At 37.8% G+C, this 14,918-nt stretch overlaps 1 protein-coding gene across 1 annotated transcript in view; it reads left to right on the top strand.

The window, feature by feature from the left end:
• mRpL21 (mitochondrial ribosomal protein L21) overlaps nt 1–14,438 on the top strand; it is a 36,440-nt gene extending 22,002 nt beyond the window's left edge. The window contains exons 4-5 of the mRNA XM_081751989.1: nt 7,042–7,198; nt 11,763–14,438. Coding sequence (XP_081608115.1) covers nt 7,042–7,198; nt 11,763–11,866 — 261 coding nt within the window. The 3' untranslated portion in view covers nt 11,867–14,438. The remainder of the gene's footprint in view (nt 1–7,041; nt 7,199–11,762) is intronic.
• Nucleotides 14,439–14,918: the final 480 nt, after the last annotated feature.

Below are 14,918 nucleotides of genomic sequence, written 5' to 3'. Positions count from 1 at the left end.
CAGCTGGCTCTATCTCGTCTGCCTCTAATCACTCCATAACCCAGTTTTTGAAGCAGTCAAACAGCCAGCCTCCTACCAAACCCCTCACTAAGAAGGAACGGAAAAAACAGCTCCAGGCTCAAGCTTCCAAGGCTGCCTCTCCCTCCTCCACAGCTTCTTCTACCAAGGCATCGAAGAAATCTTCACGCACCCAGTCTTCTAGCCCACCTGGGGCGAAGAAACAGAAGCATACGTCACGTAGTCCACCTAGTGATGACGAGTCTCTTATGGATGATATGGTGGAGGAGGAGCTCGATAATTTTACCCTTGTGGAAGGCCGTGAAAAAGGCAAGCGCAGTACCTCGCTTCTTGTTCTCGATGCTCGTTGAACATGTCTCTTCTTCAATGAAATTTAAATGGCTATTCCACTCACTAGGAGGAATTTAAGCAGTTATTGACATTGTTTCATCCTACCATATTCTGTCTTCAGGAAACGCATTTTACCTCTACTAGCAACTCAGTTCTCTCTGGTTACACTGTATATCGTCATGATCAGCTTACTGCAGGTCGTGCAGCAGGTGGTGTAGCAATCGGGGTCTCTGATGCTTACCATTCTGCTCTCATCCATGTGAATAGTGCTTTCCAGCTTATAGCTGTTCGTGTCTTCTTAAGACAACCTGTTACTTTTTGTTGTATCTACCTTACGCGTCATGACGTCTTTACTGCTGTCGATCTTGAACAGATTGCCCGACAGCTTCCATCCCCATTTCTGTTTGTGAGTGACTTTAACTCCTACCATGCACTGTGGGGCTCTCTTCGTACTGAGCCGCGAGGTCAAGAGATTGCCACTTTCTTGACAACACAAACTCATTGCTCCTCAATGATGGCAGTCCCACACATTTTACTACTGCTACTGGTACCTACTCTCATTTGGACTTCTCCATTTGCAGTCCTCAACTTGGTGCCCATCTTACTTGGCGCGTGCATGATGATCTCTGTGGCACTGACCACTTTCCTATTCTTGTGCATGGTCTTCCGCTCATCCATTCTGCTCCGTTCACTGCCTACAATCTACGTCGAGCAGACTGGGATCATTTTTCCGCCACTTTTCATTTCACTTTAGAACCTCGTTTTACTGTTGATGGTCATTGTGAGGTCTTTCAGCAGAGTATCCTGGCAGCTGCACACGACTCTATTCCTATCTATGCTGGTTCCCGGTGTAAACGCACCGTTCCCTGGTGGTCTGCGGAGATTCGTGACGCTATTCTGGCCCGACGTCGAGCACTACGTACTTTTCATCGTGCTCCTACAGCTGATAATTTGGCTCAATTTCGTCTTCTTCGTGCTCGAGCCTGCTATCTAATTAAGCAAGCTAAGCGTCATAGCTGGCGCACTTATGTTTCTTCTCTTACTGCTGGCAGCTCCATGACAGCGGTCTGGTCTCAAATTCGTCGTCTACAGGGACATGTTTCCTCCGTTGCGATTCCATCCCTTATTATCGATGGTGTAATGATCACTGATCAGGACAGAATTGCTGCTGCATTAGGTCGTCATTTTGCGGATGTCTCCAGTTCTACTCACTACTCAGCTGGATTCCTCACTTATAAACAACGCACCGAACGTACGCCACTTCAGTTTCGCTCTGCAACCGCTCAAGCTTATAATCTGCCTTTTAATACTGCTGAACTTGCTGCTGTTTTGAATTCTACGAAGGACACGGCGCCTGGTCCTGATGGCATCTGTTATGCTATACTCAGGCACCTGCCTGACGATGGCAAGCAACATCTTCTTGACCTGTACAATCGCATCTGGCTTGAAGACTCCTTCCCCGATGCCTGGCGTGAAGCATACATTATTCCTATTTTGAAGCCTGCTAAACCTGCCACGTCCAGTGGAAGCTACCGCCCGATCGCCTTGACTAGTTGTTTGTGTAAACTTTTGGAGATGATCGATACCCGCTTAGTCTGGTTTCTTGAACACCATGGCCTCATTTCTAATCTTCAGTGTGGCTTTCGGCGCTTCCGTTCCACTACTGATCATTTGGCGCATCTTGAAAGTGCTATTCAGGATGCATTTCGTCATCAAGAACATCTCATAGCCATCTTCTTTGACCTTGAAAAGGCCTTTGACACCGCTTGGCGATATGGCATTTTGCGGCAACTCCATCTCTGGGGCTTACGTGGCCACTTGGCTCTCTTCATCCAGAATTTTCTCCAACAACGTTCTTTTAGAGTCAAGCTTGGAGCTACTCTTTCTGCTCCGTTTCCACAAGAAAATGGCGTTCCACAGGGTAGTGTGTTGAGTGTCACATTGTTTGCTGTTGCAGTGAACAGTGTGATGTCGCAGCTCTCCCCTTCTGTTCATGGGCTGCTTTATGTGGATGACTTTACTATCTACTGTCGCTCACGTGATCTCCGTACAGTTACTCGCCAGTTGCAGTTAGCACTCAACCGCCTTCACCAATGGTCTACCACTACTGGTTTCAGCTTTTCTCTCACCAAAACACACTGCGTTCATTTTTGTCGCCTTCGTCACTGTGCCTATGATCCTGAGCTGTTCCTTGGCTGTTCTCGATTGTCCTATGTGGATCATGTTCGTTTTCTGGGCTTGGAGTTTGACCGACGACTTACCTGGGCTGTTCACGTTCGAGACCTGAAGTACCGCTGTCTCCGCTCCATGAACTTACTACGTTTGGTGTCCCATCTTTCGTGGGGTGCTGACCGTGTGGTGATGTTGCGTCTATATCGTAGCCTCATCCGCTCCCAATTGGATTATGGCTGTGTTGCATATGGTTCTGCTCGACCTTCCATCCTACGTCATCTGGATTCTGTTCATCATCTTGGCCTTCGTTTGGCGCTTGGAACTTTCCGAACTAGCCCTATTCCTAGTCTCTATGTCGAGGCTCATGAACCATCTCTTTCCCACCGTCGGGACTGCCTGCTCCTGCGCTATTACATTCATATCCGTGCCATACCTGACCATCCTTCGGCCTTTGTGGTGCTCGCTATGACAGATATCAAGCACGACCTACTGCTACCCGGCCTTTTGGCATTCGTGCTATAGACCTTGGGGCTTCTCTTGGACTCGATGTTCCTGCCATCTATCCATTGGGCCTCCTACCCATTCCTCCATGGACAGTTCTTCCACCAGTTGTCAGCTTTCATCTAACGCAATTTAAGAAGTCTGTTACCAGCAATCAACAATTTTGTCAGGAGTTCTTCTCTTTTCTGGATGCGTACCGTACCTACGCTGTCTTCTACACGGATGGTTCGAAGCATGAAGATTCTGTTGGCTGTGCCTTCGTCACGGATGATCATAGCGCTGGCTTGAAGCTCCATCCTACTTCCACTGTGTTCACTGCTGAATTGGTTGCTATTCTGGAGACTCTGCATTATATTCGTCAACGCCATCTCCGACATGTTTTCCTGTGCTCTGACTCCAGCAGCGCTTTACATAGTCTCACGGATGTGTCAACTGTGCACCCTATAGTTCAGCCAATTCTACTCTCTTGCCATTTCTTACGACTTGCAGGTTGCGATGTCCAATTTTGTTGGGTGACTGGCCATGCTGGTATTCCAGGGAACGAGCGTGCTGACCGTGTTGCCAAAGAAGCTGCACTTACAGGACCTGAGTATCCGTCACCGCTCCCCAGCTCTGATATTCGCCCTGTAATCAACCGTCTTCTCCTTCAGCGCTGGCAGACAAACTGGGATGAGCATCTTCCGAATAAATTACATGCTGTCAAGCCGCGACTTGGTGTTTGGGCCACGAGTTCTCGTCCTTCAAGACTGGAAGAACGACGATTGGCACGATTACGTATCGGGCACAGCCATCTGACCCATGGCTACCTGTTACGTCGTCAGAACCCGCCTTCCTGCACCCAGTGTGGTGCATTCCTGACCATCCGCCACCTTCTTGTGGAATGTGTTCCTCTTGCTCCTGAGCGAGCCCGCCTTGGCTTACCAGCTGATCTGTCTACCTTGCTTGGAGACGATGTCCAGATGATCCAGTAAGTCTTCACCTACTTGCAGCCTTTGCACGTCTTGCGTGATCTGTGAGTGCATTTCTCACATTTCTTTTAATTAATTAATTTCTGCTTTTATCTACCGTTTGTGTTTTTCATGGTGGTTTTATGCTTGTCATAGCATTTCCTAGCTTTTATCTTCTTTACTGCACTGTCATATTCATTACTAATTATGGGCTGCCCCATGTGTGTGCACCTATTGCCGAGCTGCCCCGGCAGAGAAGATTAACATGCTGTTGTGTACTAACCCGTCCTTGTGTTTGTGTATCGAGTTTGCACATTTCTTGAATGCTATGACATTTTAATTCATAAATGACCGAACACCTTTTACGTACTCCAGACTTTGCTTTTACTTTTTTATATCTGTGATACTATGCTTTTTTGTTCTTTGGTACTTCATTTTTCCTGTCAGAGAAGGGTGCAAAAGACCTCGATGTCGACGCGCCCATATAAACCCTTTCAATCAATCATTCCAAATGGTTTAACAGCTTCCCCGTGATGTGAGCAGAAACAAGATTCTTTTTACTTTGATATAATAGATTACAGTTGAACACTGTTACAGTGAATTTGAGAGAACGAAAAAAAAAAGAAGAAGAAAAGAAAAGAAAAAGGGAGGAATCATTATGTATGATTCCTAAGCCTTTTTAATTTTCAATGGTGCTTTGGAAACTAGTCATATACTAAGAACCACGAGTAAAAGAAACTAATTATAATCACATTAAGATTATTATAATATTTTAAAGAATATTTTTGGAGGGTATTTTTTTCCTTATGTAGGTTTTTTTTTTTTCAGAGAAAAACATTGGCGAATTCTGCGCTGAAGAAAATTCCAACAATCCTTGTCCTGATACACGTTCTAGACCGCGTTGATATGTTTATTCTCTTTCGTGTAACTTGGGCGAAAGAAGACTTTCTATTGTTTCTGTAGTATAATATGCGACGTATGGTACAATTATGTTAATAAAATGTATAAAAATTTTCGACAAAATAAACAAATAAAAATAAACCTAGTCATTTAGTCCTCTATTGTACCGTCAGGGATGTCCGGAAATGTTGCCCTAACCTTGACGCTGACAGTACGCCAGCTTTTTATATTTGTATAGATAATATCATATTCAGATACAAATATATTATTAAACTACATGTATATATACTCTCAAGGTATAATATTCGAATTTGGCCTTTGTACACACATTAGTGACATTAGGTTGAAATTCAGTTATTTTTCTTGCTTTCCCTCGTTGTCTCTTATCATCAGGGGCACCATGATAGAATAAGGTTTATAGTGTAAGATTTATTTTTAGGTTATCTTAATCGGACTTTTTTCAAAAGACATTTTCTGAAAGGAGAAAAAAGACTTTCTTATTCTTTACTAAGTGCCACGGTAATGTTAGTCGTATTAATGTCTTTATTATAGTGAAATGATTTCAAGATCCACTTCTCCTCTTCGTTCTGTCTCTGTAATTGTGTACATCCTTGAAAGAATCTTTAGTAAAACAAACAACTTTCGTAGGAAAATGTTTTTCGTGTAAGGCACCGTTTACGAAATGATTACTATTTCATTGCGAATTCTTGCCCAGTCAAAGAAAATACGTGCTATTTAGAATTTTCAGGTGACCCTCGAGGCCTTATAATTTGGATTTTTTTTTTTTTTTTTTTTTTTTTGGACAAATAGATAATTCCATTCGATGTACCCTTGACATTTTTTAATCTCACTTTTTATCTTCTACTGTTTTTGGTACGTAAGCTTGAACGTTTATCTGAAATTTAACTGAGTAGATGACTTGAGTGATTGCTCTATAATATAACTTCAAGTTTTTTTTTGTTTTTTTTTTCGAACATACCATTTTTCCTTGAGGTTCTTTGCTAAGTTTACCGTAACTTTTTTGTACTGAATAACTTAAAGAGAATAAAGAACGTAAAAGATTTAGAATGTTAACCAGATAGCATCTACAAAATGTTAAATAAACTGATAATTGATTTGAAGACATTTTATATGGTGTATAAAGTTGGGTATCCAACAATTATGTCGTAATAAACTGTGCATCCAAATTTCTGCTTTATAAGAACAGGTTTGGTAATACAGTATTTATTATCTTTTTTATTTAATAATGTTTTGTATTTTCTTCCTTTCTCACATTCTGCATTTGTAATGTTCTTCATTGTGTTAAATTATTAACTAAAAAAAAAAAGTAAGGTGGAGCCTAGCGAAGAGTAACAATACAAACAAGTTATCACACTCTTAACTATTTTTCATTCAAAATTAAGCCATAGAAAATGTGTTCTTACTGAATCTATATGGCTTAGTCTTCTCTTTAGAATATAAATATGAATAGTCAAAAACACACACAGAGTGAAAAGTGAATGACTGGACCGGGATCTCCGGCATACCTGTTAACCATTACCTCACCCAGTCCGCTTCCCAGAATAGCCACACACTCTCTTACTCCTGATGTCTGTGCTTTCCGCTCAGACTACGTGGCTTGTACAGTCCGCAACAAAAAACCTGCAACATAAGCATACAAGTTTATTATGAAACGACGAAATCTTTTGCTCCAAAATAAGTGTGCAAGGGAGGACGCCGAGGTTTCTTCTGGTGTGATTCGTACCACTTAGACGTTATGTTGATTCCCTGCGCTGTTAGGCGTAGTTTCACAATAAACTTTCATGCTCATGTTGCAGGTATTTTGCTGCGGACTGTACCACAGCCTAGCTGCTGCGCTTAGACAATTCACTGTCTATATATTGAGAGCACCTTTTTGACGGCTGTAATTTCATATATATATATATAAGGAGGAAACGACCAATTTAAACTTATTACTCTTACACATTAGGTCCTCTGTTGGTGTGTAAAAATAAATTTAAATCGGTTTTCCTCCTTTCATTAATATGTATATGACTTATCAAAGTTTAATTTAAGTTTAATTATAACTAGGAAAGTCACAAAAAAAACTATTCCAACAATCTACACTGTACAAATCTTGGCAACCAACTAGATTTCATGTAGTAATTCCCAGAAATGTTTTATTTTCTTTCAGGTGTTGCTGGTTGGAGGTTCAGCTTTCTCATTAATTGGAACGCCAATATTATCAAGAGATTTAGTGAGAGTTGATGGAACAATTGTTGAGAAAACATTGTCTCAAACAATAACGCATTTTCGAATGATAAGAAGAAAACAGTTTAGACGAATAAAGTGTAAGATATATATATATTTTCTTTTCTTTTCTTTATCACTCATTTTTGCACTTAAAGTTTCTTAGTTAATCTCCTTTTTAAAATATAGTGTCATATTTTTTCTTTCTTTCTTTCTGTTTTGAGTCTTCGTAAAGCATGGAACATGGTAGTCAAATGATTGATGATGACAATATAAGTATGAATCAAGCCATCGAATAACTCGGTATTTCTCATGCTGCAGCATTAGTTGGTGGATTTTTTTTTTTTTTTTTTTTGCTTGCTTTCTCCTATCCTCCCATGTCCACTCTTCTTTCTTTATTCCCTGTGCTTATTTTTCCTCAAGGAAGGTTAGGTGAGGAACCTTACCATGCTCCAGTTTTTTATAACGCAAACTGTATTAGCATTTTCTTTCAGCAGTGTGCGCAGCAGTATTGGCTATTGATTGAGATGTGTTGGTATTCACCAACATATCCCAACGCCTTCCAATACAGGGTTCCCACGTGTCCTGGAAAACCTGGAAATAAAAGTGTCGTGGAAACGCCCCGTAAAAGTCATGGAAAGCAGAAAAATGGTGAAATCGTTGAAATGTCCTGGAAATTATTTATGAACTGGAGATGTCCTGAAATTTATGTTGTATAACAGTTGTTGGAAGTATATATAATTTGCAGAGCTATGATAAATGAAATGCTATTACATTGCTTATTTCAGAGGGAAATACGTTGATCAAATAATTCAATGTTTAATTAGATTCAAATATTTCATTACAGAGAAATAAATAATCAATCTTTTTTCATTAGAAAGATATGAAGTAATGATAAATAATGTCAAAATAAACTTCATCTGTAAATAAAAGATAGTAGAAAGCCAAATAAATAATATTTTTGCGTGCATTAATTGAATTTACATATTCAAAATTATGTATGAATAACGGCATCTAAAAAAGTGTTAAATGCCATGATAACCCTATAAATAAGAGTTAACTATTTATTTTTCTTATTCTGTATTTATCTAAATCTTATTTCGAGTTGCCCATTGGGATGAAGGATGGCCTTTTCTTACGATACATTTATAAAACAAACTGTCCTATATTTTTTCAATGTCCTGCTGGGAGGCCTGAATAAAGCGAGATGATAAAATTCTCAGTTTGATATATATATATATAGAGAGAGGACAACGCAGTCCTCATCGTCCTACTCGTAGCCTGAGGGACGCGGTGGTTCAGTGATTGAGTGTTCACCTCTGGTGCATGAGGTCCTTGGTTTGACCCCATCTCGCGCCAAGTGAGCTTTGTAGTGGATAAACACCGTGTGGGGGGGTTTTCTCGGGGTTCTCCCGTTTCCTACCACTTTCTTCATTCCATTCACTTCTCATCACCGTCTCCTTTAGCCTGGCCGGCATAATCGTGGGACGTAAAACAAATATTTCATTTTTTAACCGCCTTACATTTACTCCAAGAGCCGTTCGATACATTTTATGAGAATTTAAAGTTTTGTCCCTTTAAAATTCAAGTAGAGTATCAACTTTTTGCTCGTGATTTGAATCAGCGAAGTGAATTTTATAGGAAACTGTTACAAATGAACTTTTAAAATGACTCCTTTGTATTGTAAGGTTGATGGGTGTAGACCATATCCTTCAAATAGCTCTATAAGAAAACACATCTATGGTGATAAATCAGGCGAGCGTGAAGGCCATTCAATGTCTCTGAAACGAGAAATATGCTGCGGAAACATTCCTTGTATAACTGCCATTGAACTTCGTGGCGTTTTGGCTGAAATTGGACAAAATATTCCTTTTATCACGATATCAAAAGATATCACAGGAAAGGTTTTATTGAATTGTATGCTTTGGAGGCTTAAAGTCGGGGATAAATTTTCTGCCAAGAATTTAATTTCTCACGAATACCTGAATTTGAGAGAACAAACTCGGAAGAATTCGCTTCTAAGGGGGAAATAAATATCATTTCTACAATATTTAAATTTATTATTTTTATTTTTATTTTTATTTTTATTATTATTATTATTATAATTATTATTATTATTATTATTATTATTATTATGTGCCGAATATAAAGATTTGCTTAAATTCGAAGTATGGAATTCAGCCTGTGTGTTCTTAATTAAAAGTAAGGAAATACATTTATATATATCCGCTCCTAAGATATTACAAGGGCCATTTCTATATCAAAATTTCCCTTTCTTTGCTTCGAAAGTGCTCAATGTGAAATTTGTTTAAGATGGAGGTTTGAAATTCGGTAGTTAAAAATAAGGAAATACATGTTTCAGTCTTCCCAAAAATTGCCCTCAAGGATCATTCGTAAAATGTCCAAATTTCCTTTCTTTATTCAGAAAATGCTCATTCTAAAGATGTTCAAGCTGGAGGTGAGAAATTCGATATATAAACACTCAATTAAAAGTAAAGGAATGTATGTTTCAGGCATATATAAAACTCTGATTCAGGCATATATAAAAAAAGGACAACATTTCTAAAATATTCATATTTATCTTTCTTTATTCAGAAAGTACACAATATTGGGATTTGCTTAAGTTGGAAGTGTGCTCCTCGGTACTCAGTCTGTTCATTAAAAATACGGATACATGATTTTCGAAGACTCCAAATCTGAAGCGGGAAAAGGGACAGTTTCTGCAATAGTAAGATTTCCTGTTATATTTTTATCATTATTCTTTCAACGTTCGTAAACGATTTATTAAGACACTGGTATGGAGCGTGGCGCTGTACGAATCAGTGACGTGGATATTGAGAAAAGCTGAAATATACAAGCTGGAAGCATTTGAAATATGGTGTTGGTACAGAATGCTGCGCATATCATGGACCGAAAGGAAAAGGATGAAGACGCACTACAGGAAGCTAATGAAGGATGACAGATCATGAAGATAATAGGAAAAAGAAGAAACGGCATGCTTAGCCATCGTATTCGACATTCCGATTGGATCACTGTGCTGATAGAGGGAAAGGCAGAAGGAAAACCAGGAAGAGGAAGATCAAGGATCGAATATCTAAATGCAGTTACGAAGAAGAGGCCTTATCAAAGTATAAAACAGCTCTCCCAAGCGAGTGAAAAGTTTTAAAATTTCCATGTTGCCCACCAATCTATGGTTGAGGTGAACAAGAAGACTTTCGGCACGCAGAACGAACACTTCTGTTAATTTTAATGTAATTTAGAAAGCATTTATTTTCTTACACAATGATTCCCTTTGCGCGGAGCAGCGTCATTTCAGGTTCTGTTTGTGTGGCAACACTTTCCAATATATATAGTTTCACGTCTTTCATTAGTATATTGATGTACTATTGATACAATGTATATACATATAAAAGTCGGAAATCCTCTGTCACACACATGATGCGCCTACTTGTGTGAAGTACTAAAGAATTAGTTTCTAGTATGAACATCTTTCCATATTGCTTTCTCTGTAAGAGTAAATATTAGACTCAGTGTTCAATACCAACTTTATGTGAGACGTGGACCTATTGTTTAACGTGGAATCTGAATCACATGAGCTCCCACCTGGAATCGAACATGGATCTCCCGCGTCGGAGTAAATGTAAGAGACAAGAGAGAAGGAGCTGATTTTGTTTATTAAATATATTCTAATGTATATATTAGTAGCTGTGATATATTTATAATTTCTTATATTCAAAGATGAATGTCCTTTGTCAGTGATTGCAATTTTTATTATTTAAAAAAAAAAAAAAAAAAAAAAAACTATATAGACAGAATTCGAACCCACGTTAAAATGAACATTGGTACACGAATCAATTGTTATCCACTAGACCAGAAACATATCAGTTAAATATTTACTTGGAGACAATGTCCAGATGGTCTATTTCTATTAGAGAATACGCATATTTTTCTGTAACAGAATGGAAGGAAAATAGATTTCCCTTGTTAAGTAAATCTGAAATGCATAAGGATCTAGGTTCAACTTTTTGGATTTAGACTTTGGAAGGCAGTCTCAGTTTTTGTGGCCCAAAGTGTACAATAGAAGTTACATAGAACATACGATGAAAAATTACGATCAACATATGAGTTACTACATGTAGAAATATTTGCAACCTTTAAATTAAACAATGTGGTGTTTCATATATTTTTTCAGTGTGTACGTATTTAAATTTTCATCTTTTTCAAATCGTTCTATGTGTAATAAAGTTATAAATCTGATCCTTGTGTTATTTAAAATAATAGTATTAATTTCCGAATCTCTACCCTTCTTTTCTCCTGTTTTTCTTTTTGGTTTTCTGTAATCTTCAGATGTGGACACACATAAATCACTATATTCAGTTTGTCTGTTGTAATTTAAATTTCTGTTGCCACTTTTACTGCTCTATCTTTGAACTTCAACATTTAATAAAAAAATTATGTTAATGTCCTGTCATTTTTAAATGAAGTAAACACGACATAAATTCTCCGAGTTGTTTAATAGCAATCACTGAAAGTTTATTTTTCCTTAGGCTGGAAACTTTTTAAAAGTTAATTTTATAAGGAATATATGATTTCGTCTGTTACATTTTTTAAAAAAAAATATTTTTATTGAACTTAATGCTCTTTTTTATTCTTTCTTTCATCCAGTTTTTCGAATACCATACACAATGGTGAGAATCAACAGCATACAAGTAATTGGAAAAGTCAATGAGAAGAAAGAAGTTGAAGGTGTAGAGGACAGAGTGTTTTGAAACAGAATTATTTGACAGAACTAGTCTCTGGGTGTATACTAGTGTTCAAGATCTCTTGTTAAAAATTGTATATAGATCGTAGTCAGGTACGATACAGAAAGCTCAAGGCATTGTCTTTCCTCAGGAGGTGAGAAACAATCGCCTTCTTATTTTTGCGTTTCTCTGTCCATTGTAAAAACTATTTTTAAAAGTGCACCCATTGTTTTTGTTTTGAGAAATAGTGATTAATACGAAAGTAATTAGTCTGTAAATATATTTTGTAAACTATTAAATATATAATTAAAACAATACAATGTTTTGTTTATAAGTGACTCACCAATGCTCCCTTGAGTGCGATAATTATTTTCAAAGAAATGAAAAGTAGTGTAATATGTGAAACATTTTTGAATAGATCAGCTTATTTGTGCTTGAAATTACGGTATCTACAGGTTTGGCCTATACGATTCAAATTATTACATTTGTGAAAGTTTTGTTTTACAAATACTTAAATTTAAAAAGAAAAAGAAAAACTGATTTTCGGTTATTGGACCTTAAAAAGTAAAAAAGGAAACAATGTAATATCAGCTGTTGAGATTGCACATATACGAGGTGTTTTTTGTAGGGGGAACACGGTTGGTGTACATTTGGCATTTGTCGATGGGACAAAAATGATAAGGTCTTGGTTATGGTGTTCTGATGGATTATATATAGATGTTTGGGGCGAATAGTGTTGTTCAATGATAGATGTGAAAATAAAGTATAAACGCAATAGCGCACTGAACATTGTTCATGTGTCAAGAACAGCGAATGTTCATCAAATTTGAGGTTGATGTGGAAGATATGTACTCAAATTCACAAAAGCTTATGTGAGTCCTAGCTTTACCATATCGCACCGTAGTCAGATAGACCAAAGCATTTAACAATGGTCGTGAATCAACCGCGAAAGAATAGTGGCGAGAATCCTCGCATGGAGACTCTCTGGATACACAATGTATATTACTTGAGAATAATCACCGATAGATATGTAATTGAATTAGTAGGTACCTTAACATTTCATCATCCATCTGTATACCAGATGGTAACTCAAGATTTCTGAGAAATAGGTACTGCATATACAGGGTGTTTCAAAACAACACTGACAACGGGGCCGCGGTGGCTCAGTGGTAGAGCGTTCACCTCTCGTGCTAGGGGTCTCGGGTTCAAACCCTGCTTCCGCCAAGTGAACTTTGTGGTGGACAAACCGTGTGCGTGGGTTTTCTCGGGGTTCTCCCGTTTCCTCCCACTTGCTTCATCTCATCATCACCGTCTCCTTTAACCTAACCGGCATAATCGTAGGACGTAAAACTCAAATTTCATTTCAACACTGACAACGTTTGGGAGGTGATTCCTGACACCAAGATAAGACAAAAAGTATAGACCAACCTGGGTGAACAAGTGCTTCCTTTCGGAGTTATAGGCTGCCGAAAACATGAAAAATGAACTTTAGAGATCCATAGCTCCAAAACTATGGCCTATCGTAGTCGGGTGAAAGCTTCATTTAGGAACTAGTATGTGTCCTATCTAAATATCACAATCATAGGGTACTCACGCAACAATTTTTATAGCGGGAATTTAGCTACGAGTATATAATTTGAAGTACTCACCAACTACCTCTATAAAAATTGTTGCGGAAGTACCACAGGATTCTGAAACATGGATATTTGGATAGGGCACATACTAGTTCCTAAGTGAAGTCTTGATCCGACTACGATAGGTTGCATAGTTTTGGAGCTATGGACCTTGCAAGTTTATTTTTTCATGTTTTCGGCAGCCTATAACTCCGAAATGAAGCACTTGTGCACCCAGGTTGGTCTATACTTTTTGTCTTATCTTGGTGTCATGGATCACCTCCCAAATGTTGTTGTTGGTGTTTTGAAACACCGTGTATATCCTAATGGATTCAGAAATGGTACAGATTGGAATGTTCATGCATTCACCATCAACATTGATAACTGCCAGGTAACGCATTTCTTTCTCGAATTATCGCAACTGAAGAGACGTGGGCCAAATTTTGTGAACAGAATTTCAAGCGGGTCAAATGAGTGGCATCGTGTCAATCCATTTGAAATCACTTAATTTCAGATTAAAAAAAACAGTTACTGACAAAATTTATATTTTGATTTCTGTACACAAAGTTGTTCTATGTTTAGAGTTATAATGCTGAGTTTTGTGTAGACGCGTAAACGTATTTTGTAATGTAAAAAAAAGTTTGAGATAACGTTGTAGCTCCTATTATTTTTAAAGATAGTGTTTTCAAACAAAACAAAAAATCGAAAAATAATTGAATGTACAACATTTTGGGCCTTATGCGAAGTCGTTCTGATGTATGATTAGTACTATACTAAAGAGTTCGACTAATATATGTTTCTTGCAGTACTCAGGCATTTAGTATAACGCTAATTATACGTCCGAACTACCCTGCATAAGTCCGTTTATGTCTAGTGCATATTAAATCCTGCTAGATCATAAATATATCTTAAAAATTATCGAAAGTTAAAGTTTGAAAAATGCAAATTGTCATTTTTGAAATTAAAAATTTTAAAGAACAAAATAAGTCTCATCATTATTATTTTTTCTAGATGGTAAGTTTCGTGGTATAGGGTAACTGTCCCAATAATTGACAGTATAAGAACAGTGTTTGACAAATTGCAAGTTTCTTCACCCTTTAAATGAGCCTGGCTTACTGATCTCTCGTAGAGGTACGAAGGTATCCTTCCTTCATCTATATAGACCATCATAAAAATAATATACTAATAACTATTATTTTTTACAATATGTATACGAAAAGTTGATCATTGTACCAGTAATTGACACCACGATTTGTGAGATTCACCAGTAATTGACACCTTGTGACCCAGTAATTGACATCTCCTAATATCTTATTCTAATGAACCATATAATTTTCTACCAACTTATCAAGCTGATTTATAAGTTTCCACCTGGATAAACATGTTTATTTCTTTCGCTAATTAGCTATTATAGTACTATTTTGCACTGTCCATCGATTTTCTGTTTTCTTTGGAGAACTACTACT

The sequence above is a fragment of the Thermobia domestica genome, chromosome 3 (assembly GCF_964235325.1).
Source record: "Thermobia domestica chromosome 3, izTheDome1.hap1.1, whole genome shotgun sequence".
In the NCBI taxonomy this organism is placed as follows: Eukaryota; Metazoa; Arthropoda; class Insecta; order Zygentoma; family Lepismatidae; genus Thermobia; species Thermobia domestica.
Note: the sequence above shows the minus strand (reverse complement) of the source record. Positions and strands in the feature narration are given on the sequence as shown.